General features: G+C 36.6%; 3 protein-coding genes and 1 long non-coding RNA gene across 37 annotated transcripts in view; 2 read left to right on the top strand and 2 right to left on the bottom strand.

The window, feature by feature from the left end:
- Mhc (myosin heavy chain) overlaps positions 1 to 8,304 on the top strand; it is a 41,720-nt gene extending 33,416 nt beyond the window's left edge. For 19 of the 31 annotated variants that reach the window (XM_067357167.1, XM_067357153.1, XM_067357151.1 and 16 more), the window contains exons 17-26: positions 431 to 804; positions 1,039 to 1,267; positions 1,449 to 1,732; positions 2,667 to 2,745; positions 3,217 to 3,946; positions 4,159 to 4,520; positions 4,610 to 5,005; positions 5,100 to 5,444; positions 5,636 to 5,884; positions 7,366 to 8,304. In XM_067357167.1, coding sequence (XP_067213268.1) covers positions 431 to 804; positions 1,039 to 1,267; positions 1,449 to 1,732; positions 2,667 to 2,745; positions 3,217 to 3,946; positions 4,159 to 4,520; positions 4,610 to 5,005; positions 5,100 to 5,444; positions 5,636 to 5,884; positions 7,366 to 7,449 — 3,132 coding nt within the window. In that variant the 3' untranslated portion in view covers positions 7,450 to 8,304. Of the gene's footprint in view, positions 1 to 430; positions 805 to 1,038; positions 1,268 to 1,448; positions 1,733 to 2,071; positions 2,151 to 2,666; positions 2,746 to 3,216; positions 3,947 to 4,158; positions 4,521 to 4,609; positions 5,006 to 5,099; positions 5,445 to 5,635; positions 5,885 to 6,147; positions 6,210 to 7,365 lie in introns of all 31 variants that reach the window. The other 12 variants (XM_067357175.1, XM_067357174.1, XM_067357170.1 and 9 more) reach the window with 2 other exon arrangements.
- Positions 8,305 to 8,541: 237 nt separating this feature from the next.
- LOC105673048 (cytochrome b5-related protein) lies at positions 8,542 to 12,378 on the bottom strand. Of its 3 annotated transcripts, none has more exons than XM_067357240.1 (7): positions 12,156 to 12,378; positions 11,703 to 11,925; positions 10,436 to 10,686; positions 9,960 to 10,227; positions 9,507 to 9,798; positions 9,044 to 9,259; positions 8,542 to 8,983 (listed from the first exon to the last, which is right to left on the bottom strand). In XM_067357240.1, exons 3-7 carry the CDS (start codon positions 10,661 to 10,663, stop codon positions 8,707 to 8,709), a joined length of 1,281 nt encoding a protein of 426 aa, XP_067213341.1. In that variant the 5' UTR covers positions 10,664 to 10,686; positions 11,703 to 11,925; positions 12,156 to 12,378; the 3' UTR covers positions 8,542 to 8,706. The 3 variants fall into 3 exon arrangements, with proteins under 3 accessions (XP_067213341.1, XP_067213342.1, XP_067213340.1); XM_067357241.1 differs by having other exon boundaries at positions 11,703 to 11,905; XM_067357239.1 differs by lacking the exon at positions 11,703 to 11,925.
- A 2,273-nt stretch (positions 12,379 to 14,651) lies between these two features.
- Positions 14,652 to 22,429, bottom strand: yellow-b (L-dopachrome tautomerase yellow-b). 2 transcript variants are annotated; one of them, XM_067357233.1, is made up of 7 exons: positions 22,257 to 22,429; positions 19,055 to 19,324; positions 18,425 to 18,837; positions 18,029 to 18,206; positions 17,277 to 17,488; positions 16,598 to 16,943; positions 14,652 to 16,113 (listed from the first exon to the last, which is right to left on the bottom strand). In XM_067357233.1, the coding sequence occupies exons 2-6, from the start codon at positions 19,320 to 19,322 to the stop codon at positions 16,602 to 16,604; spliced, it is 1,413 nt and encodes a 470-aa protein (XP_067213334.1). In that variant the 5' UTR covers positions 19,323 to 19,324; positions 22,257 to 22,429; the 3' UTR covers positions 14,652 to 16,113; positions 16,598 to 16,601. The 2 variants fall into 2 exon arrangements, with proteins under 2 accessions (XP_067213334.1, XP_067213333.1); XM_067357232.1 differs by having other exon boundaries at positions 14,652 to 16,943.
- Positions 22,430 to 22,431: 2 nt separating this feature from the next.
- On the top strand, positions 22,432 to 25,128 carry LOC137000501 (uncharacterized). The gene is made up of 3 exons (XR_010890749.1): positions 22,432 to 22,600; positions 22,937 to 23,228; positions 23,966 to 25,128. It is a non-coding gene; the product is annotated as an uncharacterized lncRNA (long non-coding RNA).
- The last annotated feature ends 305 nt before the right edge of the window (positions 25,129 to 25,433 follow it).

Genomic DNA, 25,433 nt, shown 5'->3' with positions numbered 1-25,433 from the left:
CTCGAGGGTCGACTTGGCGCGCGTCAAAGGATACTCCAGCGAAATAAATGTCGTAAACCTGTCATCGACCTAAATACTTCTCCGGCAAACAAGATTCCTCAGATTATGTCACTTCAAGCAAAAGATAATATAATATTTTAAAAACATATTTTCTATGCGTTGAAAATACCCGCCGATACGGCAAGAATATTGATGAAAAGAATAGAAATAATAAATTTTAACAATATTAATAATACAGAACAATCTATTGAATAAAATGAAAGATATAATAATATTTAAAAAAGTAAAAATAAAATAAAACATTAAACATGAAAGATACAACAACAATATTAAACCGAATAAAACCAAAATAGAATCACGTTGAAGAAAATAAAAAATGCTCCGTTACACTTGAAGAAGTATCGATACTTATTTGGATATTTGCGTGTAGGACCTCACTGACAGATTCAAGGAAGAAGAGGACGCGAGGAACAACCTCTTCCAGAACAAGAAGAAACTCGAACAAGAAGTCTCCGGTCTAAAGAAGGATATCGAAGACCTCGAACTAAACCTGCAAAAATCTGAGCAGGATAAGGCGACAAAGGACCATCAAATCAGAAACTTGAACGACGAGATCGCCCATCAAGACGAGCTCATCAATAAACTCAACAAAGAGAAAAAGAACCAGGGCGAAGTTAATCAAAAGACCGCCGAGGAGCTCCAAGCCGCCGAAGACAAAGTCAACCACCTCAACAAAGTTAAACTCAAGCTCGAGCAGACTCTCGACGAGCTCGAGGACTCTCTCGAACGTGAGAAGAAATCACGGTAAGTGAATTGGACGGCAAATCTCTTTAGAATATCTGAGAAATATCACTACTTATATATAGCTATATTTTTTCTCGAATTCTCTGATTAATTTTTTTACAATAAAAAAATTGAATTAATTATCCAAGCTTTTAAATTACTTTTGTATAACAATGTAACATATTTTCGGAAATAAGATGAGATATCGAGGCGTAGCGATAGCGAGAATAATATGTTAAAATTTTAAATTTACAGTGCTGACGTAGAGAAGGCGAAGAGAAAGGTGGAGGGCGACTTGAAGCTCACACAGGAAGCCGTCGCTGATCTCGAGAGGAACAAGAAGGAACTCGAACAAACCATCCAGCGCAAGGACAAAGAGCTCTCGTCCTTGACTGCCAAACTTGAGGACGAGCAGTCTCTCGTTGGCAAACTGCAGAAACAGATTAAGGAATTGCAGGCCCGCATCGAAGAACTCGAGGAAGAGGTTTGTGTGACAAAACTAATCAAAAGACAATATATTTCTCAGGCTTCAAAAATTTACAATTTGAAAAGACAATCAAAGAAAAGATACTTTCTTTTACAATTAAAGCTGACTCTTTAATTGTAAAATCATTTTCGTAACGTTGAAAAGAATTTGAAATAATGTGCTGCTTCCTCTTAAAAAGGTTGAGGCAGAACGTGGAGGACGCGCTAAGGCTGAGAAACAGCGCAGCGATCTTGCCCGCGAGCTCGAGGAGCTCGGCGAACGCTTGGAGGAGGCCGGCGGTGCTACTTCTGCTCAGATCGAGCTGAACAAGAAGCGCGAGGCCGAACTCAGCAAGCTCCGCAGAGACCTCGAGGAGGCTAACATTCAACATGAGTCCTCCCTGGCAAGCTTGCGCAAGAAGCACAATGACGCTGTCGCCGAGATGGGCGAGCAGATCGACACCCTCAACAAGCTTAAGGCTAGGTAAGTTTATCAATCTAATCTCTTTCTTCCTTTTAAGAAAGAAAAATAATAAAACTTGAAAAATAAGTTTTTCTCTCAAATATTATATTGACAGAAAAATTGAGAAAAAAGGATAGTTGCGGAAGAATAATTTATATACGGGTTTAAAAATTCTTTGACAAATGAAAACTAATTTAAGGTAATTTCATCGAAAATAAGAAAAATCTATTTTGCAATGCGTCACTAAGATAGATTTAGAAATATCGATGCTTGGCTCCGAATTCCGACTTTTTGCTACCAAAAAATATTAAATTATCATTAAAAAAAAGCAGTGGGATTTTAACGTAATATTTGCGATAGAGCCGAAAAGGGCCGACATGACATCCACGCCGAGCTGAACAATTCGCGCGCTCTTGTGGATCAGATTTCCCGGGAGAAGGTATTTGAAAAAGAAATAGAAAAATGTTCCTCGTGCATCTTGTTCAATTTCCAGATAGAATCTTGGATCCTCTGTGCGTTTTTAATTCCCTAGATCATATGTGGTTATCAGAATAAAAATTCCCGGAGATGATTTGGAAAGATACACCTTGTTGCTCGAATTGTCGTGTTGTGTCATAAATGCTGAATTAAATATGCCGTTGTCTTCTACGTAAAAAAATTAAACAATTTATTATTTTTAATCATATAAAAAAAAAAGAAAAATTCATAAATTAAGTAAATTTATTAAACAAGACGTTACAAAGTCATTATTAATAAATACTTCGCATTCGGATTGAATTAATTAAATCTCAGCTTTAATTCAATTCAATTCTGAATGGAATTGTTTAAAAAATGATAAATAGACATATTTAATTTACAATTTAATTTGGCATCCTGGAATGCAAGTCGAGTGATATCGTCACTCACTCATTATTGTTATTTATGATTCCTTGACTGTTCTTGTACCGATTATCAGGGTTGAGAAGGAGAAAGTACAGTACTACAGCGAGTTGAACGACTTGCGTACTTCCTGCGATCACCTGAGCAACGAGAAGGTAAGAGTCCATTAATAACATCCGGACTAACGCGACTAACAGCTTCCGCTAGGTGCAGAGACGCAGCCGTGACAGTCTGAAACGAATCTGTGGAACCTCCCCCCCTTCCTAGGACCACTCGTGAATCATTTATTCGATGTGTGAGTTAACCATCCCCGCTTGCTCAGCACTGCTTTCATCTCCTATATTTCTGAAGAATTCGAGCTTGCCTTCCGAATATCCTTATTTGTTTATTGTTAAAAAATTAAAGCAAAAAGCTTTCTCATTTAATTTCTTTATTATTAATATATTTTTTAATTTATTTTATTTATAATTTAATTTATTCTAAAAAGTAAACGTTAAAAAACATTGAGAAAGAATTTCGGTGACCTTCGCAAGTTTTAATCATAATCAAGAAGTTATTCCAAGGCTGGCTCGATATAGAAAATTTTGCGATCGATCGCGTGCTAAAATCTATTTTAATAAATCCAGGCCGCGCAAGAAAAGATCGTCAAGCAATTGCAGCACCAATTGAACGAGACTCAAGGCAAGCTCGAGGAAGTGAACCGCACGTTGAACGACTTCGACGCCGCGAAGAAGAAGCTGTCGATTGAGAACAGCGACCTGTTGCGCCAATTGGAAGAGGCCGAGTCGCAGGTGAGCCAGCTGTCGAAGATCAAGATCTCGCTGACCACGCAGCTGGAGGACACGAAGAGGCTCGCGGACGAGGAGTCGCGTGAGCGCGCCACTCTGCTTGGCAAGTTCCGCAACTTGGAGCACGATCTGGACAACATCCGCGAGCAGGTGGAAGAGGAGGCGGAGGGCAAGGCCGATCTGCAGCGTCAACTCAGCAAGGCAAACGCCGAGGCGCAACTGTGGCGCACCAAATACGAGTCGGAGGGCGTCGCCCGGGCTGAGGAGCTTGAGGAGGCGAAGAGGAAGCTGCAGGCCAGGCTCGCCGAGGCCGAGGAGACCATCGAGTCGCTCAACCAGAAGGTCATCGCTCTGGAGAAGACCAAGCAGCGCCTGTCCACCGAAGTGGAGGATCTGCAGATCGAAGTGGACCGCGCCACTGCCATCGCCAATGCCGCCGAAAAGAAGCAGAAGGCCTTCGACAAGATCATCGGCGAATGGAAGCTCAAGGTCGACGACCTCGCCGCCGAACTGGATGCCAGCCAGAAGGAATGCCGCAACTACAGCACCGAGCTCTTCAGGCTCAGAGGTGGGGAGAATTTTGATTTTTTTTTGTTTTGCGCAAGAAAGATTAAAGCTCGAAAATTTAAGAAATTAAGACTTGAAATTGTCGGGTTGTCAAGGCTGAAATTATATAATTTATATATTAATTAAATATTTAAATGATCAATTATATATTGATATTATATATTTATTGTATTGAAAAACTATTAATTATTCTATTATTGTTCGATTAACCAGGTGCATACGAGGAAGGGCAGGAACAACTGGAGGCAGTGCGTCGCGAGAACAAGAACCTCGCCGACGAGGTGAAAGATTTGTTGGACCAGATTGGCGAAGGTGGCCGCAACATTCACGAGATCGAGAAGGCCAGGAAGCGCCTGGAGGCTGAGAAGGACGAGCTCCAGGCCGCTCTGGAGGAAGCCGAAGCCGCTCTCGAACAAGAGGAGAACAAGGTGCTGCGCAGCCAGCTCGAGCTCAGCCAAGTCAGACAGGAGATCGATCGTCGCATTCAAGAGAAGGAAGAGGAATTCGAGAACACCAGGAAGAATCACCAGCGCGCTCTCGATTCCATGCAAGCCTCCCTCGAAGCGGAAGCCAAGGTGAGTGCCATATAATTATTTCTAGAAATCAATTTCAACAAAATTTTGCAAACACTCGATTTAATAAATTTTGATCTCTATCAATTCAGGGCAAAGCTGAGGCGCTGCGCATGAAGAAGAAGTTGGAAGCCGACATCAACGAGTTGGAGATTGCACTGGATCACGCAAACAAGGCGAATGCCGAGGCGCAGAAGAACATCAAACGATACCAGCAACAGCTCAAGGACGTGCAGACCGCTCTCGAAGAGGAACAGAGAGCGCGCGACGAGGCCCGAGAGCTTCTCGGCATCTCAGAACGTCGCGCCAACGCTCTGCAGAACGAGCTCGAGGAAAGCCGCACTCTTCTCGAACAGGCCGACCGCGGTCGCCGCCAGGCCGAACAGGAGCTTGCCGATTGCCACGAGCAGCTGAACGAATTGAGCGCCCAGAACGCTTCCATTTCCGGCGCCAAGAGGAAACTCGAGGCCGAACTGCAAACTCTCCACGTGAGTGTCGATCAGTTTTCACACGTCCAGTAATTTAATATATAGTCTTTCAAAAAGAATATAATTTGAATATTCTGTTTTTTGTTTATTTTAGTCCGATCTGGACGAGTTGTTGAACGAGGCGAAGAATTCAGAAGAGAAGGCGAAGAAGGCAATGGTGGACGCCGCCAGATTGGCGGACGAATTGCGCGCCGAGCAAGATCATGCCCAGACCCAAGAGAAGCTGCGCAAGGCTCTGGAGACGCAGATAAAGGAGCTGCAGGTGCGCTTGGACGAGGCCGAGGCGAACGCTCTGAAGGGCGGCAAGAAGGCCATCCAGAAATTGGAGCAACGCGTACGCGAATTGGAGAACGAGCTCGATGGCGAGCAAAGGAGACACGCCGATGCCCAGAAGAATCTGCGCAAGTCCGAGCGCCGTATCAAGGAGCTGAGCTTCCAGGTAAAGCCTCTTTAAATTTGCGATTAGAAGATTAAGATGTCGATCTATCGAAATTAATACTTATAAATTACAGTAGACTGTAAAATATTACCACGGTTGCGTGAAATATTAAATTTTGAGTTTGTTTTAAATTATTTTATTGCACTTATATTCGTGTTTAACGAAGCCGCGTTTTCCGTTTCGGTTTGCAGGCGGACGAGGACCGTAAGAACCACGAGCGCATGCAGGATCTGGTTGACAAGCTCCAGCAGAAGATCAAGACGTACAAGAGGCAGATTGAGGAGGCGGAGGAGATCGCCGCGCTGAATCTCGCCAAGTTCCGCAAGGCGCAGCAGGAGCTCGAGGAGGCCGAGGAGAGGGCGGACCTCGCCGAGCAGGCCATCACCAAGTTCCGCACTAAGGGACGCGGCGGAAGTGCCGCGCGTGGACTCAGCCCGGTGGTAAGCAGCCGCTTGTATCGTTATCTCAGGACTCGATGACATTTGTATATTTACTTTCTTCTTTTCATTTTTTTGTTGCTGAATATTGTCGACAAGCATTTATCGAGTTTTGATAGATCGCGCGCTCGAAAGATGTACTCGGTACATAGATGGTAAAGTTCAATCGGGAGTTGAAAACGAGAGAGATCGCGGGAAATAGTTGAATTCGCGAAACTGTGAAAAAGATGGTATCTAATCCTTGCGATCTATATATTCCTGTGCAGCCGCAGAAACGTAAGGCGCCCTCCGCGTTGGAATAGACGTACGCACACCGCGCTTGGTCCATGTAAGTCCGTGCACGAGTCGTCAGCGCGTGGGATGTGTGACGATGTCCAGAAAGAGAGAAATAGAGTTAGATAGAGACAGAGAGAAGGAGAGAGTGATCAGAGTTTACGATCAGGAATTTACAAAACGCGAGAGAAACACGCGGCTGAGACTCCCTTCTTGCATACGTCAATGTCTCGTTTGCACCTGTGTGTCCGATAACGCTCTCTCGAGTGGATCCAAGCTTGTTCATCGTCATTAACTCTCGCACCTTGCCCCTTTTTCTTATCTGTAGACACCGTAGATGCTGTTAGAGCAAGTTTGAGATTTAAGAAATAAATTAATTATTTTAAATAATTGCGAGAACGAGAGATTAAATAGATAGAGAAACAAATTTATTAATCTACATCCGTAGACGTTTGAATAATTTCTAAAATCACTTTCTAACATAATGTGAAATTATTAATACCGATTTAATAGTATTTACTGTCAGCGCAACTTCTCGACGCAAAATATCTTTTCGCGTGCAAAACTCTTATTGAGATCATTCTTAAAGATCTTTTGCTTTGCTCAATTTACGCGACGGATATTAATTATATCTGTCGATTCCATTTGTCTGATTTATTTAATTTTCTTTTATCTACGATGCAATGTTCGTTCTGGTGCAAGTAAAGCTTTTTTTCAATTTTTTGAATCTGGAAAGTTATTTTTTAATTTCTTCGCCGATACATCATCAATATAGATTTTTGTACTTAATATCACGCGGGCAATTTGTTATTTGTAGGAATTGCAAGTAAATTTTAATTTTCCATAAAGAGAAAGTTCTAATAATTCAACGTAAATCAATATATCATGAATTTTACGTGTCCGAAATACATTCCTCCCTCTTTCTAAAAGTGTGCAAACATCGTCACGCTGTGCTAATCAAGCAGCAAAATAGAGGTATCACGATCCTATTTACATGTTCGACTGCAAGGGTTAAAAAAGCAAGGAAAATTGGATCACTAGCAGGAACGACACAGAGAACGTGTCACTCGCCCTCCCCCCTCCTTCTAATCTGTATTACTGTTTTTTAAATCCGTGAAAAACTCCATATTGACATTTATGAAAATTCGCGTATACTGCCAGATTGATGACATTTCTTTGCAGCGCGTCAAAACTCATTTCTCTCCTTTCAGCCACACCGACCTGCGTTAAGACCCCACTTAGATGGTTCCGCATTCCCGCCACGCTTCGACCTGCAGCCCGATGGTGATCTGTAAAGCTCTTTCCGAGATTTTGCGTAAATAATTAAAGCAACCAAAAAAAAAAAAGAACAAAAATTTAACAAAAACACTTAACATCCGAGGAATATAAAGAAGAAGGGTAAAAAAAGGAAGTGGAGGAAAAGGAGGAGAAGGAGGAAGTGGAGGAAGAACACCATTGAATCCATTGTCGAACGAAGACACGAATATATGCAACGAATTCGGGAGCTCTCGCTCGGAGCTCTCAACGGCATCGTCATCTCGCGATCGATCAATCATCGCATCCGGATCACGTATTTTCGTCACCTTCCTCGTTGGTAATTTTTTTTTGCAATCGGTCAAGAAGAAAAAAAAAACAAACATTAACGCTCGCTCGAAAAGGGGAGGATGGAAGAAGAGGATGAGGAGGCGAGGGGGTATGCGTCACCGCTTGAGCTGACGGTCGAGGGAGAGAGAGAGAGAGAGTGGGAGAGTGAGAGTGGGAGAGCAAGAGAGATCGAGCGAGAGGACACGCGAGCGGACGATGAGAGGGCGAGAGCCAGCGAAAGATATATTAATATTTACACACACGCATACACAGGAAATAAAGGGAAAAAAAGCGATAAATTACACATACATATTATGCTCTTGCGAAATACATGACAATAACGAGCAAAAGTTGAACGCAAATGATAAAAGAGTAAAAAAAAAAAAAATACAAGTTATACTCGCGAGAAGAAACGTATCGCGTGAACGAAGCGAATCGCGATAATCAACAGCGCGTATCACGTGTCATCCAGATGATATCGTATCCTATAAACTTAATTGTAATTTATAAAGAGAGACGAAGTATGTATTTATTAAAGTAAATAAGCAATAAAGATAAGAACTAAAGATCCCCTCGTTTCCCGATCACCCATCTGAAACTTTCATAGGAACAATAGCTTGTTGTATCGCAGATGCGAGGGAATTATTTGAGCTATGTAATCAATTGAATTTCTCGTGCATAATCTAATATATATATATATATATATTTTATATATATATATAATTATAAATGAGCCAAGTACGTCAGGAGAATTAGAAAAAGGAAATAAAAAAATAATTATAATTAATTAAAAATTGTGCTAATTAATATTGTTAATCTTTATTACCTTGAGAAATTTCAATTTCAGTGATTACATTTGTACTTATGCTACTCCGTCAAAATTTCTTACATGAGAGATTCTAAAAGATTTCTCTAAAAGATTCTTCAGAGACTTTGAGATTCGTAAATTTAAGATTGCTGCTTCGAAGCTACCTATGATTCTTCTTCGCATCAGTTCGCGTGAGCTGCTTGAATTGTCCCTTAAGAAGCTCCCACTGCGTCCACTTGTCGGAACTGACGTGGAATTCCTTGCACGTTTGCAGAAAGGCAGGCACGCACAGGTGTAGATAGTGATGGTCTACGGTGGGCAACAGGTGGTGAAGCGTGTGCGAGCCGAAGTTGGTGAGCGCCAGGAAGATCGAGTCATCGATTATCTCGCGATCACGCACGGAGTCCAACTCGAGTAGACCCCAGTCCAAGTCGTCCCTTAGAAATAGCGATAATTAGAAAGATTATGAAAAATGTATTAAATTTTGGAAAATTTACCTGTAAATATCGCCGTCGTGAAAGATATCGGGATGATGATGAGCCGCGTTAAAACCAATCAAGCCGAACAAAGCGCTACTCAACAGAATCATTATCAGCCACAACTTGAAGGCGATAAGAATCTTCGGCGCGAAGAAACACATCGACAAAGGCAGCACAAACGGCACCAAGTCACGAAATTCAAAGATTCGATATTCTTTGAATACTGAATAGTATCTGGAAAGGATTAAAACCTTCAACTCTCAATGTCAACATTCAACGCACGAAGGAATGTTTTTCAAAGGTTGTTATCGAACATTTGCGATATTTATATCAAGATTTTAAATTTAAATTTCTTTGAAAAGGATATTTTGCTATGAAAATTAGAGATTGTATTAATATTAAAATTAAAATTCTAAATTTCGAGATATGAATTAACAATTCTTTTTTGATTTTAATGAGAAATCGCGAGATGAAGTATTACCGCTTTAAGCCTTCAGTAGTGAACAATAACATCCAGACAATAGGGCTGATAATCCTGCTTATCATCGCTATTAAGTAAGATTTATTCTTGTCGGGAATCCACTGCAAGAACGGCTCGGCCACATAGATCTCGTAATCCCACATGGTGTTGGTGTACATATGGTGGCTCATCACGTGCGTGATGCGCCAATTCTTCGAAGAAATCATACTAAGATCAAAGTAGTACATACGAAAGTTGTCTCTCATGTGGAAATAATTGTGCGCCGCGACAGTGGTCCATGTCAAGAAAATACCTATAAATTGTCGTTCAATAATCAAGTGAATATCACACATTTCCAAAAAATTAACAATTATTTTCACCTCGATTGCTCAAACACAGTTTTTGAATAACAAATTAAGAAATATTCTAAATACTGTCATGTTACAATTATTTTATGACTTTGTAAAAGCTTACTGGCGAGGACGATAGCAGCGTAAGAATGAGTAAGGGCGCTGGTGAGACTTAGCGCGAAAGTCGCGATCACTAAGGAATCGGTAATAAGATTTGTCGTCATGGACGGCCGATGGAAATCGACGCTCTTCAAGGCCTCGGATGCGCGCTTTTTGAATGTACGATAAAAGCCGTCCGGAAGGAAGGTCAGTGATACCGACCGCGGCGTCGTCGTTTCTCGAACGTAGTATTTCGGTAACAGTCGCTCAGCCCTTTCGGTGATGTGATGACTCTACAATGTCGACGTTAAAATTATGGAAATGCAGATATGACAATTCTAAGTTCACTTACAGCTTTGATAAATTTTATTTCAAAAATTTTATCATCAACATATTTAACATTAAATTAAAAATTAATTGGCGCTTTCACGTAAAGCATTTAATCGTAAAAAATGGAATGAAAATAATGTCGCTTCAAGATAAATAATTTTGACTTGATACCTCGAACAATTCGGTAATATCGGTTCCCTTCGTGAGCTCAATCCATTCCGCGCCTCCCGGATGTAATTTCGCGAAATTCTCCAAATCGTAAAGTCGATTTCCAATCCTCCATAATCCTTCCGCATTATCAATCTTTCTTCTGGCTTGAAGAAAACCCGCTGCGGTTTTGCTCGGATTTTCTCTAGCCGGCAAATAAGCCAAGCCAGGCACCGTGCTAGTTTTCGGCATATTGAAGATATTTCTGATTTTGCCTATAAAACATATGCAAGAATATGGCTTATCTAATTTAGAAGTATTTCAATGAAATTTAAGCTACAAACCTTCGTAGTGCTCTAAACAGTTTTCTATCGACGTGCATAAATTTTAAAATTGTCACTAATTGTAAGCAATAAAAGATTCAAAATATTTTCGTAAAAATCGTTAAAATAACTTTACATAAGTGTATGTATAGAGAATGCATTGTATTTAAATAAAAGAGTTTATTATCGTGACTTTTTACAATAACAAGTAACACTCGCACTCAGTGCCGGATCTACACATAAGCTAGATAAGCTACAGCTTAGGGGCCTCACATTATAAGGGGGCCTCTTTAGTATAGAAAAGATTTTTTTAAATGTATTTTTTGTTAATAAGAGGGGGCCTCCTTAAGATCATAGCTTAGGGGCCACAAAATCGTACATCCGACCCTGCTCACACTACAGATTACAAACCAAAACTGAAAAACACTCGTACAGATTATGGGCCAAATAAAAGAAACACGAATCTGATATGAATTAAACACATCGACGTTAACGTATTGATGTATTGATGTTTTATTTGCCTAGTGCTTAACTATGACACGCGCAATCACAAATTAAATCGTAATGCAAGGAATTAAATATCTATTCGAACCAAATATTTAAATTCTAACAATTCATATTGATCAAAAGTAACACATTTTTCTCGTTGAATAAATAATTTAATAATGGCAATAATAAAATAATTAAAAGAATACGATTATTAATCTAATAATTACAAAAAATCTTTAAAAGAATTATTTATTCGAAAATTGTTAAAAATTTACTCAATAATTATAGTTATCAATTTAATATTTTCTAATAAAATTATTTAATCGTTGCAAAATATCATGACACTGCGGAATGATTCAATTATCTCAATTGTCGTCACACTGATATCACATGATACACTTAACATTGGCAAAATCACTCTCATTTGGTTATTGAAATGTTATACACGCGATGTGAAAGTATAAGTTCTTTTTACTCACAATTCAACGCCGCGACAATATTTCCGTGTTCTATCTTAACGTATCCGTGTTTGATGTGCTTTATATAATATCGGTTGATCAAGTAATGCCTTTCTCCAATTTATTGAATTACAAGCAGAGCACAATCAACGCGAGACTATCACGTCCGTGTATTTTCCCGGAATGATCACTGATATCAGCCTTTGGTCGAGGCTGCACTCAACCTCGAAAATGTGTGGAGACACTACGTCAGTTCGTTGCGTGCAGTAATTATATGATAATAAAAAATTCAGGCTGTTTTAAATGCATTTCACAACAAAAATAACTTTGAAAGAAAGCCAGAAAATATATTTCATAAAATATAAATGCGATAGATTTTAGAAAAAAATTCTAGAAGCTTTAAAAAAATTTATTCTAAATATCAATTATTAATAATTATTAAATTATTTATTAAACATGTTTATTTTTACATACGTAAAAGTAGAAGAAACTTCGATGATGTTGCGGGAGAATTTGTGTCCAACGTTATCAAGATCTATGTTATGCGAGAGATATCAATAATAATGATAACAGAAAATACTAAAATTGATTAAACTGCAAAAATGAATATTAACGGCAATAATTTGTTAAAGCTCGATAAAATTAGTTATTATTATCGGAAGCTGAGACACTACATTATTCGCGATTAAGAAGACACAACTATTAATATATGCACGGCATACATTTATATGCAAAGTAAGCACTGATTGATCAGACCCGACGTCAGAAGTGGTTTGCTCTTTAACCTTGATAATGCTTAATCAGCAAATAAACAACTTATAAATAAGGCATTGAAGCGCATAAAACGAACTTTATTTAGCAAACGCTCTGACAATCACATTGTTGGCGATTCGTTCTCCATTTATATTGTTATCGTTTTTGCAAAAATATAGGTGATTTAAGAAAAACAAGAGGGAAAGAAAAGAAAGAAATAAATATTGCAATAATAAGAATGTAAAACGGATTGAGCGAAATAATTACACAGAACAATGTTTTTGCAATAAATTTTTATTTTGCACTGATTCTGCATTGATTCTTAGAAAACGTGTTCTAAGTAAAAATAATATAATATTTTTGTGATTAACATCTTAAACTCTACACTAATACGGTTATATAATATCTGTTGAAGGTCAGTATTTTATTATTTGAGCATTTTTCACGATTTCTTGTAAGAAATCTTGTAAAAAACAAATAACTCAAAAAATGCATACGAAATATATTATAGATAAGGAAAATTGATTATTTCGTATCAATTCATGTTTACACAAAAATAATGCTTTTTGCGTTATCTGTTTGCGTTTATCCGCATCGATATTTTTACTTTTTGCTAATATTTCTAAAGATCATGTGTTTACATAATATCTTATAATCTCTTCTGAGAATAAAATCATCGTGCATTAATATTATTTTTTAATATATAAAACCTGTTCTTTCAACAGCGTATTATATTTCTTGCGTTTTAAATATTAATTTTCATAAATAAATTAATACCACAACTTGTGCATTTTTATTTTATAAATTCGTTAATGTTGTCTAAAACAAGAATTAATTTCGCGATCACATAAGATTAATTCATTAATTAATTTCGAATTTTAATCGATCAAAATAAATTCTTATTTCAGACAACGCTAATAAAGCTACAGGTAAAAAAAGTTTTGAGGATATGATACGATAAAGGATACGATAGTAATTTATTTTTCGAAATTAAAATTTGAAATGCAAAAATATAATATTATTATATGATATATAAAATATTTCGCGACGTATTAAGAAATTCAGAGTTTATACACGAAGCACACGTGTTATTGTTTTTTATTATTTACACATTCCATTCTTCTATTATCTCTTTCTATTCTGATATCATATCATGCATACTTCGTATGATATGATATCCGTATCCCCTCAACAATATTCCTTCCAGGCAAGCGCGCCGATATCTTCTAGGCCTGCGCTACGTCTATAATATATCCCCACTCCTGCTCCTTACCTGTAGTTAATCGCACAGCAGCACTCGCATTGGTAGGATTATCTTTATAAATGCGTCACCCCCTCCAATACTATCCCTTACTACTCTCCACAGCTTTGCACCACCCTCCCCCCATTCCGTCGCTACCTGTTGCGTACACAGCACGGTGTCGAACGTGTATTCCGTGCGATGCGTATTCGAGTTTTTTTGTCTGACATGTCCAAATAAAAAATTTAATTGCAACGTATTAATTATTCTACTTTTTTAATATCCTTTTCTTGCATTTTATTTTTGTGACATTCGCACAACAATCTTTCCTATCATATTGTTTGATGTTACCGCATGAAAATTTTAATTCTTTAATTATATTCAATTTTCAGATTTTAATTTAACATTTTTGTCAGGTTTTAATTAAAGTTTTCATTTTTTAGCTTCTAATTAAATGTTTTAATTTTTTAGATTTTGATTGAATGTCTTTATTTTTCAGATTTTAATTTAATTTTTTATTTGTGATGTAATTTAATACGTTGTTTTAATCTAATTTTTATCTTTTATTTTTAACAAAACTTACAGTATATATTCTGAAACATCAGATTTTGTTCACTTATTTTACAGAAAACGACGATATGAATTATTATTTACAAATGTCTATTGCATTTTTCATCGCTTGCAATTTGCTTTGTCTATAATAAATATGTAAACAGCATTTGTCACAGTGGTAAATTTCTAAATGTTTCTTTAAAATTCTCTTGTTTTTTGTAGCATATATGAACAGATTTACTGTGATCAGGAAATGTTGTGGAAAGAAAATGTAATATATCAATTTTTATTAACAAAAAATGTAATAAGGTAAGTGCTTCAATGGCTGGGCAAAAAAGTATTACTTTAATGGAATAAATTATATCTTCAGTAATGATTAACTTTTCATTTCCGACCATTGAGTCATTTACCTTACATGATCCAAATTTATCAAAGTTTACTTTTTATTGTGTAATATATACATATTATATTATTATTATATATAATACGTTTCCTTAATTCGATGTTATTTATTTATTTTATACTGTTTTGTATTTGGCTTAATAAAAAAAATACTTTTTCGACAAACAACGCATTTCAAAACTTAACGTTTTGAAAAATCTTCTTTTTATCGAATGGATCGGCATAAATGATGGAGATTTTATTTATTTAATTTGTCGGGAGAAAAATACAAATGATAACTCTGTTAATTTCCATTACATTTTTCCAGTACTTCTCGGTGTTTTCGATAAGGACCTCGGAACAATAAACAAATTAAAAACATATAAGGATATTATAAATGTAATAAAACGTTTCTCGTATATATATATATATTATAGATTAAATACTAGATTTAAAAAATCTGTCAAATTATGCATGCAATGAAAAAAGTTACCTGCGCTGAAAAGATAAAGTACATCGCGATTCGTTCTCCGGCGATCGTATTCAAGGGACGAACCTGTTCGTAAGGTGTGCAGATGTGATATAAGTCAATGACCACGATGCACGCACCAGGTGCGTAAATACTCACGCGATGACTCGTCAGGCCAATCATTTCAATCGTCCGCGCGTCTTTGTCCGATTTCCATCAAGTTCTCCGGAGAACTCGCAAATGTCATCACGACGAAGATTCACCATTGTGTTTTTGCAATACTCAGTGAAATATAAATTTTACGCATTTCTAATAATCATCATCGATCAGTTGTTTTTGCATTATATAACGCGACTTTATCGACGTCATATGAACATTCGCAATTCGTGTGACGAAGTCGTGTAACAACTGCAGTCAGAGGTCGAAAAATTAGAATAAAGTAGGAAATATAGAAATGTCACAATTACATAATAATTATTAATATTAATAATTTGATAGCAACATAATAAATATAAAATAACATTTTTATATAAAATTTCGCAAAATAAAAATAAGAAAAGTAAAAATATCATTACTCCTGTAATTAGAGATTTTTTTTCTAGATGTATATATTATATTACATCTCATACATAAATATAATGGCAATTCCAGCGTAAACAGATAATAATAATATACGTCCAAAGCGAGAATTTTTCTTTAAGATTCCGCGATAGGCGGGAGGAGAAAAAACGAACAGTTTTTTTCTAATTAGAAAAAATTGTACTGTGCATGAGAAAGCTATGCAACTGTTATTAATTTATTAATCACATATATGCACTATAGTTTACATAAACCAAAACTCCAATAAAAGTTGCTTAAAACTGCCAATCTGCAAAATCGAATAAAAATTCTTTTTTTTTTTTATAGGAACACTCGGAAAGATTGTTTAAAAATCTTGTGTACACTATAGTTAATAACATAATTGTTTGCTGTCCAAATAATTCGCAAAAATTCTTTGTATACTTCTTTTTTCAGTTGTCGAAACTTTTAGAAAATATCTATAATTAGAGTAATAAAAAATATTATAATTATAATTATAATTAAAGTGAACATACTAATAAACTACATTTTTCTCGGCTCTGTATATAAAATCAAGTGAAATAATTGAACGGGATAATGAATAAGTTTTCAATGGAAAAAATTAATAACCGTAATTTTATAATTGTAGTTAAATACATGTGTCATCATTTTCTTTTATAACAGCCATAACTTATATGACAAGCAACAATTCTATTGCTGAATCTTCATTAAACCGTTTCGTTCACTCAATCACTTCACTTGACATTATTTTAAATAATGGAAATTAATTATTTTCTTAGAGAACACTGATAACATTAAAGTAAATATTTAATACCTCTCTTCTTCTTTCTCTTTGCTATTTTTATCTATATTTTTTTCTTTTTAATTATACTTTTAATAATTTATATGTGTAATTCTATTTTTATAATTATTCTCGAATTTTTCTGTCGCCACTTTTCTTACCGTTTCAAACAAGAGCTTCGAATAGGCACATTATCAGTATCATTGTCACGAGAATAGACTCGATTTTCATGGTAGTAGCAGAGTTGATTCTCCCGGTAATCCTGGGCGTTGTGCTCATCATGTGATTCCTGTGATCCATGTGATCCATGTGATCCATATGATCCATGTGATCTCTGTGACCCATGTAATCTCTGTGATCGTGCATCATCGCGCATACCGTACCCATGATAAGCTCTTCGGCCGATCCTGTGAGTATTCTGAAGTTATAATCCTGTAGATCCAAATGCGAGTACATAAAAATGGGTAGCTTGTCCGAGAGGATCCACAGATTGCCGTTTCGATCGATCTGCCGAAATAAAAATGCGTAAAGGCACTATAAAACAATCATGAAATAGAGAAGCAGGAAAAATGTAAAAAAATCAGAAATTAATGGATTATTGCTTTGAATCTCAACAAATTTAATCAATTATTTAGATAATAAATGTAATTTAATTTAATTTAATTAATAATAGATAATTTATTTAATAATAAATTTAATAAATCATGGAACTTAGAATATCATTAATTAAATGATGACAAAACGTGAAATTTGCGGTAGACAAGAAAATTACTTGTTAAAGCAGAATAAATTTTCATGCATAATTAATCGATCATTGAATTCCAATAAATTCGTGCTTACCTTGAGATCATTGGGGAAAATCATGGTGATGTTGTCTTGATATACGTAACCTTGCTGTTGTATAAAGAATTTATTTTGCGGTCTCCAGCAGGCAATGGCGTTCAGATTAGTAAGTGCGTAGAAGAGGATTCCTGTTTTCGGATCCAGAAAGCTGACACTGCTTTGACCGTTTGGCCCACGCGAACCCAGTGTTTGGAAATCATGAGACGTTTCTGCGACACGTGTGTGAAATAAACAACTTAATACCTCGATAAATGCTTCTTGCTAAAACACTCTCGTCCTTGAGTCAAATGGAAAACGCATTTAACTATAAATAGACAGTGACCGATTCCTTGAGACTCTTCGTAAATCGATTTCTTTTTCATCTCTAGAAGATCAAGGTAATAATTTTTGAACAACGAATGATTGAAGATCAAGTTTTAATTTTTAACTAAATAATAAAAAGATCTTATTTTAAATTGAATTTTTATATTTTTCCCTTAAAATAAAAAGTAATTAATTATAGCTTCAATAATCGACAGAATCACTAATATAAGCAAATAAAAATATTTTGGTTAAAATTATTTAAAAAAATACGTTTAAAAAATCTCACAAAGCAATTTTAAAAATCTTTCTTATCACAAAAATAATCACAGAAAACACAAGTCTTCGCTCACTATCGCTTGAATGGAGTATATGTTAGATAATCGTAGAAGATTAGACGAGAGATGATTATTATGTCTCTTTTATAGACACAATTTTTTTTACTATACCTGCGGAATTGACGCGTCGAGAATCGCGCAGGAATCTTGTGCTGACAGAAAATTCCATGCCGCTAGAGAGTGGATGATAGTACATGGTGCTGTAACCATCACCGGTCGGAGCTAGAGCCATCCCGAAGAGACCATCGTTCCACTGGAACGATATTCCCGATACCTTGAAGTCTCCGCCCTGCGAAACAAGTTCCTTTGTTCGAACAAATCTCGTTCAAAAGACTAAACAGACTATTTCCACAAATGAATGTTTCCTGTATCGGAAATTAATTTTAATTCAGCTAATCCTAAAATTATTGCAGCAAAAATTATTGACACTAATACACCAAAAAAATTATTTGTAATCAGCAAGAAACGATCGAAAGATAAGTCGTTGCGTTTTCGAATTCCACCGACCAACGGATCCGGATGGAAAGAGTGGTGCCTGACGATCCAGGACTGATGGAGGCTCCAGGAGTACACGATGAGTCCTGGGCCGCCTAGGTCGGCCAGATAGCCGTACGAGTCCTCGCACGAATAGTCCTCGACGGCGATATTGGCGAACAGAGAATCGGCGGTTCTCTGGTCGGGCGGTATCACGTATTTGCGTAGCACGCGATCGTTCGTCAGGTCGTAGATGATCAACGCCGGCGGCGCCTGCTGCTCGGGGGTGCCCAGGATGTCCGTCAGCCCCGTGTCCAGGACCCACAGCCGATTACAACGATCGGCGCGCACGCGAAACGTCGAAACAATCTCGGGCACGCCAGCCGCGCCGTACTGGTGGGCTTCCCAAGAAGGATAAGGGATGAGGGACGGCGATTCGCGTGTGTCTGAAAGCCAGCGAGCTCTATATCGACGATGTCAACTTTTAGTGAGAGAGAGAGAGAGAGAGAGAGAGAGAGAGAGAGAGAGAGAGAGAGAGAGAGAGAGAGACCTTTTTTCTTTGTCTTCAAATATTTGTACAGAATTATGAGATTAAAAATTAGAATAAAACATGAATTCTCGAATAATTATTTGAGGAAAAATAATTGCAAAGTATTCAATCACCATTGCGTCTAATATAATTGAGGCTGGCAGCAACTCCTTGTCTCCATCTCGGTACCGTAATGAAGATCCGATCGCTGGTCACCTCCAGACCCAAAGGTAAATTATCCTCCTGCTTGTAATCCGGAAAGAGCCTCTTGGTGTCGTTGCTTGGCCACTCGTAGTCAATCTGCTTCCATTGATAAGCGATTCGCAGCTTGCCAATCGCGCCGTCCAGAAGGACGATCAGCAACACGACGGCGAGCGATGACACTCGGCACCGCATTGTCATTTCTGATAAAAAACATCATGTTAACCTTGTTACGTTATTATGGGATGTGGAACAAACGTTGCGTGTGTGGATGTGATTACTCCATGAAAGCTGACGGCCTTCGCAGCGTACAATTACCGCGTACCGCTAATTAATATGCACGCGTGACTAATTGCAATGTCGCGGAAACGAGGTTTCTGTTATCGCTCATGCAAGCCGAAGATGCATAGTAAGTGATGAATAATTGATTAATAATAGTAAACGCACGTGACTATATGTCTACTTTTCTGTGCTTTCATTATTCAAAATTGATTCTTAATGTAAGACATATTAAAATTGTTTTTTTTTTTAATAATATACAACTTAATAGCTAAAATTTAGTTTGTTGTTTGTTATTGTTGTTTAGTTTGTTTATTGCTTAGAAATATTAAAAATCCAAATTTATTATGCTATTATATATTTTTTATATTATAATTATTATGTTTTTATTTTTTATATTATTATTAATTATTTTGGCTCATTTAAGTCCTTCTTTAAGGCTTCATGATTTTTAATTCAAAATTTAGTAATTTATTTAATTTATGATTCAAAGCTTAATATGTGCGTAATGTTTGCTTTCTTTCCTTCATAAAAGAAATATCCTCCTCAATTATTCTGATGATGAATCGTTAATTCCGCGTGCGTTCACAAGTGGCTTAGGTCTTTTACCATTTCAATGACGTAACGGATCGTGGAAACAACGGTACTCAGGTCGGTCGCTATAGAAATTGGGAAGTCTCCAAGTGGTGAAATATATTATGGAAAAACGTTGAGAAACGTACACATCGAGGCACGAACATTGATGAAATATCTCTGACATAAATTGTTCAATCTGAATAATGTCTGTTCTTCAGCTGTTTCAATATTACACGATAACATGTTACGAAGATTCTGCCGAAATTAAAATTTTTTAAACAGAATTACAATAAAACTTTTCTAACGAGAAATTACATCATAATTTTCTTCATAAAGAAAGACTTTTTAATTATAAGAAACTTTACTTCAATCAAAGAGAATCGTCCTCATTAAGTATTCTACTATAACTCGAATATGATTTCAGAAATAATAATCGAGAATCCTGATACGTAAGTTTTAGAAACTAAAGATTCTTTAGATTCTCATCATTATGTCTATTCAGCCTATCTCTCTTGCGTGAATTATGTACAATAAAAAAAAATTCTATTCAGTGTCGAAACACGCAACAACTTAAATCAAACATGCTGCTTACACTTGTTCACACTTGAGAAACTGACAATTCGTTCCCGTTGTATTTGCCGTCATCGAGTGACGGGAACTTCGAAGGCCATTGAAAAATAGCACATACTATTTGTCATAGGATATTATTTGTGAATTTCAATAACGTCACGTCCTTATATAATAGTAGGCAATTGGCAAGCATTGTCTACCGCGAGCAGTCAATAATTATGATTTTAGCATGATTAAAATGTTTACGTAATCAGAAGTTAGTTGAAATTGCGAATAAATATATTTGTGTGATAAAACAGTGGATGTTAATTAAAGTGGAATCATTTGTATTCCATAAAAATTCAACGAGGAAGAAGATAATTTTATTTCAATGGATCGCGGCTTGAGTCACTCAAACACATTTTCTATGTGTTAATAGCAGCTAATGGCTTGTAACACGGTTAGCGGAAAAATAGAAAGCAATCAATTTTTCGACCGCTTTACACACGACCCGCTAAATGATACAACAACCGCAATCTCACGACGATACATATGTATGTTGCTTCGCCCATACGAGTTACCTGCGTATGTGTGCTCAACGTTATGTGCTACACCTTAATCTACACGTAAATTACGTCTGTGCATTCTATTCAAAATTTATTCAATTACCATTTGACCGAATATCTCAAAATAGCAAGTGCTTTTAGATTTGATCGATAACACGTACAATCTTTATCTCTCGCATTCTATCCCTTTTTAACATTATTGATCAATATTTCTTGAATCGTAAATTATTTGTTGAATAAATAATTTCGCCATTAACATTTTATATTAATTATTATGCTGCTTATTTTTATTATATGAAAATTTTTAGCACAACCGTGATTTTTTTTCGATTATTACAGATTGCCTTCGTGAAAAATTACATGCATCAGAAAATAGTTTCACATCTTTTAAATTTCCCTCAAATTGCACGCGCAATTTCTGCCTCAAATAGAAAGTATGACGACGAACTAATGATGTATCCTTGTAGGGCAAAGTATTTGCAACGAAGCGGGACGAAGTTTTCTGTCAAGTCACAAGAGAAGCGAGATTTTCTCGAAGAACTGCATCTCGGTTGTTTTACGCGAAACAAGCGAGTACTTTCGCGCGATTTTCAACGACTGCACGGCCTTTCAGTCTATAGTTTTGTACACAAGGTATGCTCTACCAATTAATCTACTACACCGATCAAACTTGTCTCATTCCATTGACGAAACCAGAGCCGATCAAAAGAAAATTCTACCGAATAGAAAGACAGACACAATTTACGAATTCAAATTTTATCGGTTACATAAAAAAATTTATGTAAGAATTCTATTTAGATATAAAAAATAATCAGAATAATAAAAAATACTAGCACAGTAAAATAATAATAAAAAATTTAATTCAAATTATTTACTTCACACGAAAAGTCTATAAATATAATTCAAATATTATATTAATTTGGCATTTGCATATATTATATTAATCAGTCGTATTATATAAATTTTTAGATATATTTTAAATGCTTTTTACATACTTTTTAGACATTTTTTAGAAGCTTTACATATAACTTCATATTTTCCACGCGTTTTAGAGACGTTTTACTTAGATATTTTTTTAGATTTTTTAATATTATATACTGCCTTGGAAAAAATCCACGTAGCTACCACAAGGGAAAATGATTAATTGTAAAAATAAATTATTTACACTTGATCTGCTAGATCCTGGATCACACAACACTTCGATCTCTTCTCCTCGGGAGAGAGCGACGCGACAGCTTGGACCACGCGCACCGGTTAAGCGCGACAAACTGTGAATTTGTCGGCGTGCCGGCGTGGACTCGACCGGAGCCGCGGCAGCCTTTCCCGGGGTATACATCGTATGGTACCGTTGGAGATCCGGTCGACAAACCTGCCGGTCGCCTCGATTCATCGCGACAACCGCGCAGAAAATGAGGAAGAAGGAAGTGCCGAACCTATTAATCGAGTTAACGAATAGTGACAATAACAAGAGCGATCGGAAATCTGTCGGCGGATAATATTATAAAATCCGTAAGCACAATCACCTTCAAACTCTCTCTCTTTGAAGAATCAGTTTCTCTCAGCGTGAAAATTTTATTCTTTCAGTTAATAAGGGCCGTAACGATAACAAAGACATCGGAAATCTCGGTTTTTTTTTTATATAAGATGACATTTTCTCAGCAAATACTTCTGAAAAAAATCCATTAAAAGTAATGAAACAAGATAATCAATGATTTCTTAAAATATTCTACATAATGTTTTTTCAGTTTGAAAATAAAAAAATTTGTTGAATATTTAAACTGTAAAAGTGACGACATCTTATTGTTGCCAAATTACAATTTAATTGATTTAATCGCGTTTTTTCAGATAGCTGCTATTATACTTTCTACTTCCTCAAACGCTGCTATCACGCTTTATTTACCATTTAATTGAAGAAATCGTCAGCGAACGAATGAATAAAGTTAAGAAAAGAACGCGCAGATGCGATTCAAGAAAGTCTCTGTTGCGAATCAACAATGCCGCAGTCTTCCCATCCGGGTGAGCGAGTGCGCGGATGGTTATCCAAGAGCACAATGAAGGAAAGACATAGCTGTGAGATTAGCGTGTTATTTGCATTTTGATACGTGCGGAGCGAGTGAGCGAAGGAGCGAGCACGCGGGTAAGCGAGAACGAGAATCACCTCTCCCGCGCGACTCACCGAGCATTTTTCTAGCCTTTCGCATCACGCAATATCTCTGCCAGCGCTGCTACTCTCGGCGGGAGTGTTACGCGTTTTCGAGGTCGATTGGCCGTCGCGGCAGTACATTACATCTGGCTTTCACTTTCCTGATTACCAGTGCCGTACAACTGCTCATAGAGCTGACTCTGTCGTTGATCAATTCGCAATCATATCTCTTACTCAAAGTGTTGTTTGCTGTTCAAGCGTTTTCATATATCTTTCAATTATTTTGAAGAAATATTATCTCAGGCTTCTAAATCAATCTGCAATTCTGAATCTCTGACTTCGAGAATCAGGAATTTATTATGAAATTATGTTTTATATTTGTCACATTTGGACTCAGAATTATGATAACGATTAATATTATTGATTGGATAATTTTTCTCCGCTAAAAATATTCAATTTTGCTTTGGAACCAAGTTTTATTTCGCCGAGTATAGATAGTGGCCGTAGAGCGAAATAACATCCGACACTGTCGATTAGCTCATCCTGCCGTTCACCAGTGATCGATCGCACTTTACCTATTCACCTGAAACTACCTGGAAGATTCAAAGACCTTGCTCGCTCGCTCTTCCTTAGAGCGCTTTGTTTTCGTCTTCATTCCTTTTATTATTTTTTATTTATCTTTATTTTAATCTGAAATCAGAACATATACTAACTCCTTTTTTTATTTTTAGGTTGATCTACACATAAAATATGCCATGGAAACTAAACGTGTAATTAGCATAAAAAATTTGAGATCTTAAAAGTGAGTCACTTATCACCAAGGTTTGTATATCTTCAAGAGACAGCGCTGTTTCGGTGAATCAACCGCAATAAATAAATGCAGCAATGACCGAATAATGAATGTCGTCGCATTTCACGCCGACTGGTTCACCTCGCGGCGATCAGCGATGAGTATTAATCAAAACGTTTAATCGCAACGGAAAGGCCACTCTTCTTTTCTACAGTCGTGTAATAGATGTTCTCAATGTCGTCGCGTCGTTGGAATAATTGCCATAACTGCATGTCTGTGACAAAGATGTGAAAGATATCACTGCAACCAAGCATTTACAATCATTACGAAACAATGCAAAATAAGAATCAACCAAGACACATTTTTACAGAGGAAATTAATATAATATTTAAAAAATGGTAAATTAAAAGTAACTAATGGCACAGTAAGTATTTCATGAAAAATAAATTTTTCAAGCAATTTTAATCTTAAATTAAATGGCATTTACTTTACTCAATGATAATGTAATCAATAACTCGCAAATTCTGAAATACCGAAAGAAATTCTTTTGGATCAAATTAGTTTGACCTAAAAAAGATCTAACGATCTAATGATTATTAAAACGTTCATCGAGAATTTTGGAAAACTATGACTTCGATCGATAAAATATGCCGATAATAAAATTACTATTATCGTAGCTCATTATAATTTACTATATCGTAAGTGAACGGTTGCGGCCTGAATGAAAAATGCGATTTACTCCTACCATTTCATTCATTGATTATACGTATACACGGTGCTGCATAATGTAATGCTATCGCGAACGTTGACCCGTGCGATATTACTGTATGTAGGGCGATATAAAACTACCGGATGTCCTTTTCACCACAGCTTTGGTAGCTACCCGAGTAAACATACATACATCTAGCTACGCAATCGAGCGCTGTTCGAAAGAACAGAAAATTCGGTGCCCTCGTTTAATGTCGGCAAATCGATACATAGACTTACCTGACAAGGCGCCTATTACCTCGCAGAAATTGCAACTGGCATTTGACTTTCGAACTATGCCATCGGCATTCGCAGGAGTGCCTGCGCTTCGCCTTTACCTGCTAGCTAGCCGTGCAAAATTAATATTTTTAATTAAAGAGTTTATTCTTGCAAAACAGACTTTGCTAAATATTTAAAACGAAATTATGAATCTAAGACGGCTTTGAACATCAATTCTTCCACAAAAAGAATCGAGAATGACTGCAAAATTATTTAGTTGATGAATTATATCTTTGGTTAATTGTATCGTTTAAGCATTGTGTGAAATTGATTTATACTTCTGCGTAGATTTCATTATAATTATAATGTAACTAAACTTTTTATGCATAATATTGCATTCAATCAAATGTTTATCCGAGTTTCGAATAATCGGTGATGAGTGA

Source organism: Linepithema humile, chromosome 6 (genome assembly GCF_040581485.1).
Source record: "Linepithema humile isolate Giens D197 chromosome 6, Lhum_UNIL_v1.0, whole genome shotgun sequence".
NCBI classification, from domain to species: Eukaryota; Metazoa; Arthropoda; class Insecta; order Hymenoptera; family Formicidae; genus Linepithema; species Linepithema humile.
Note: the sequence above shows the minus strand (reverse complement) of the source record. Positions and strands in the feature narration are given on the sequence as shown.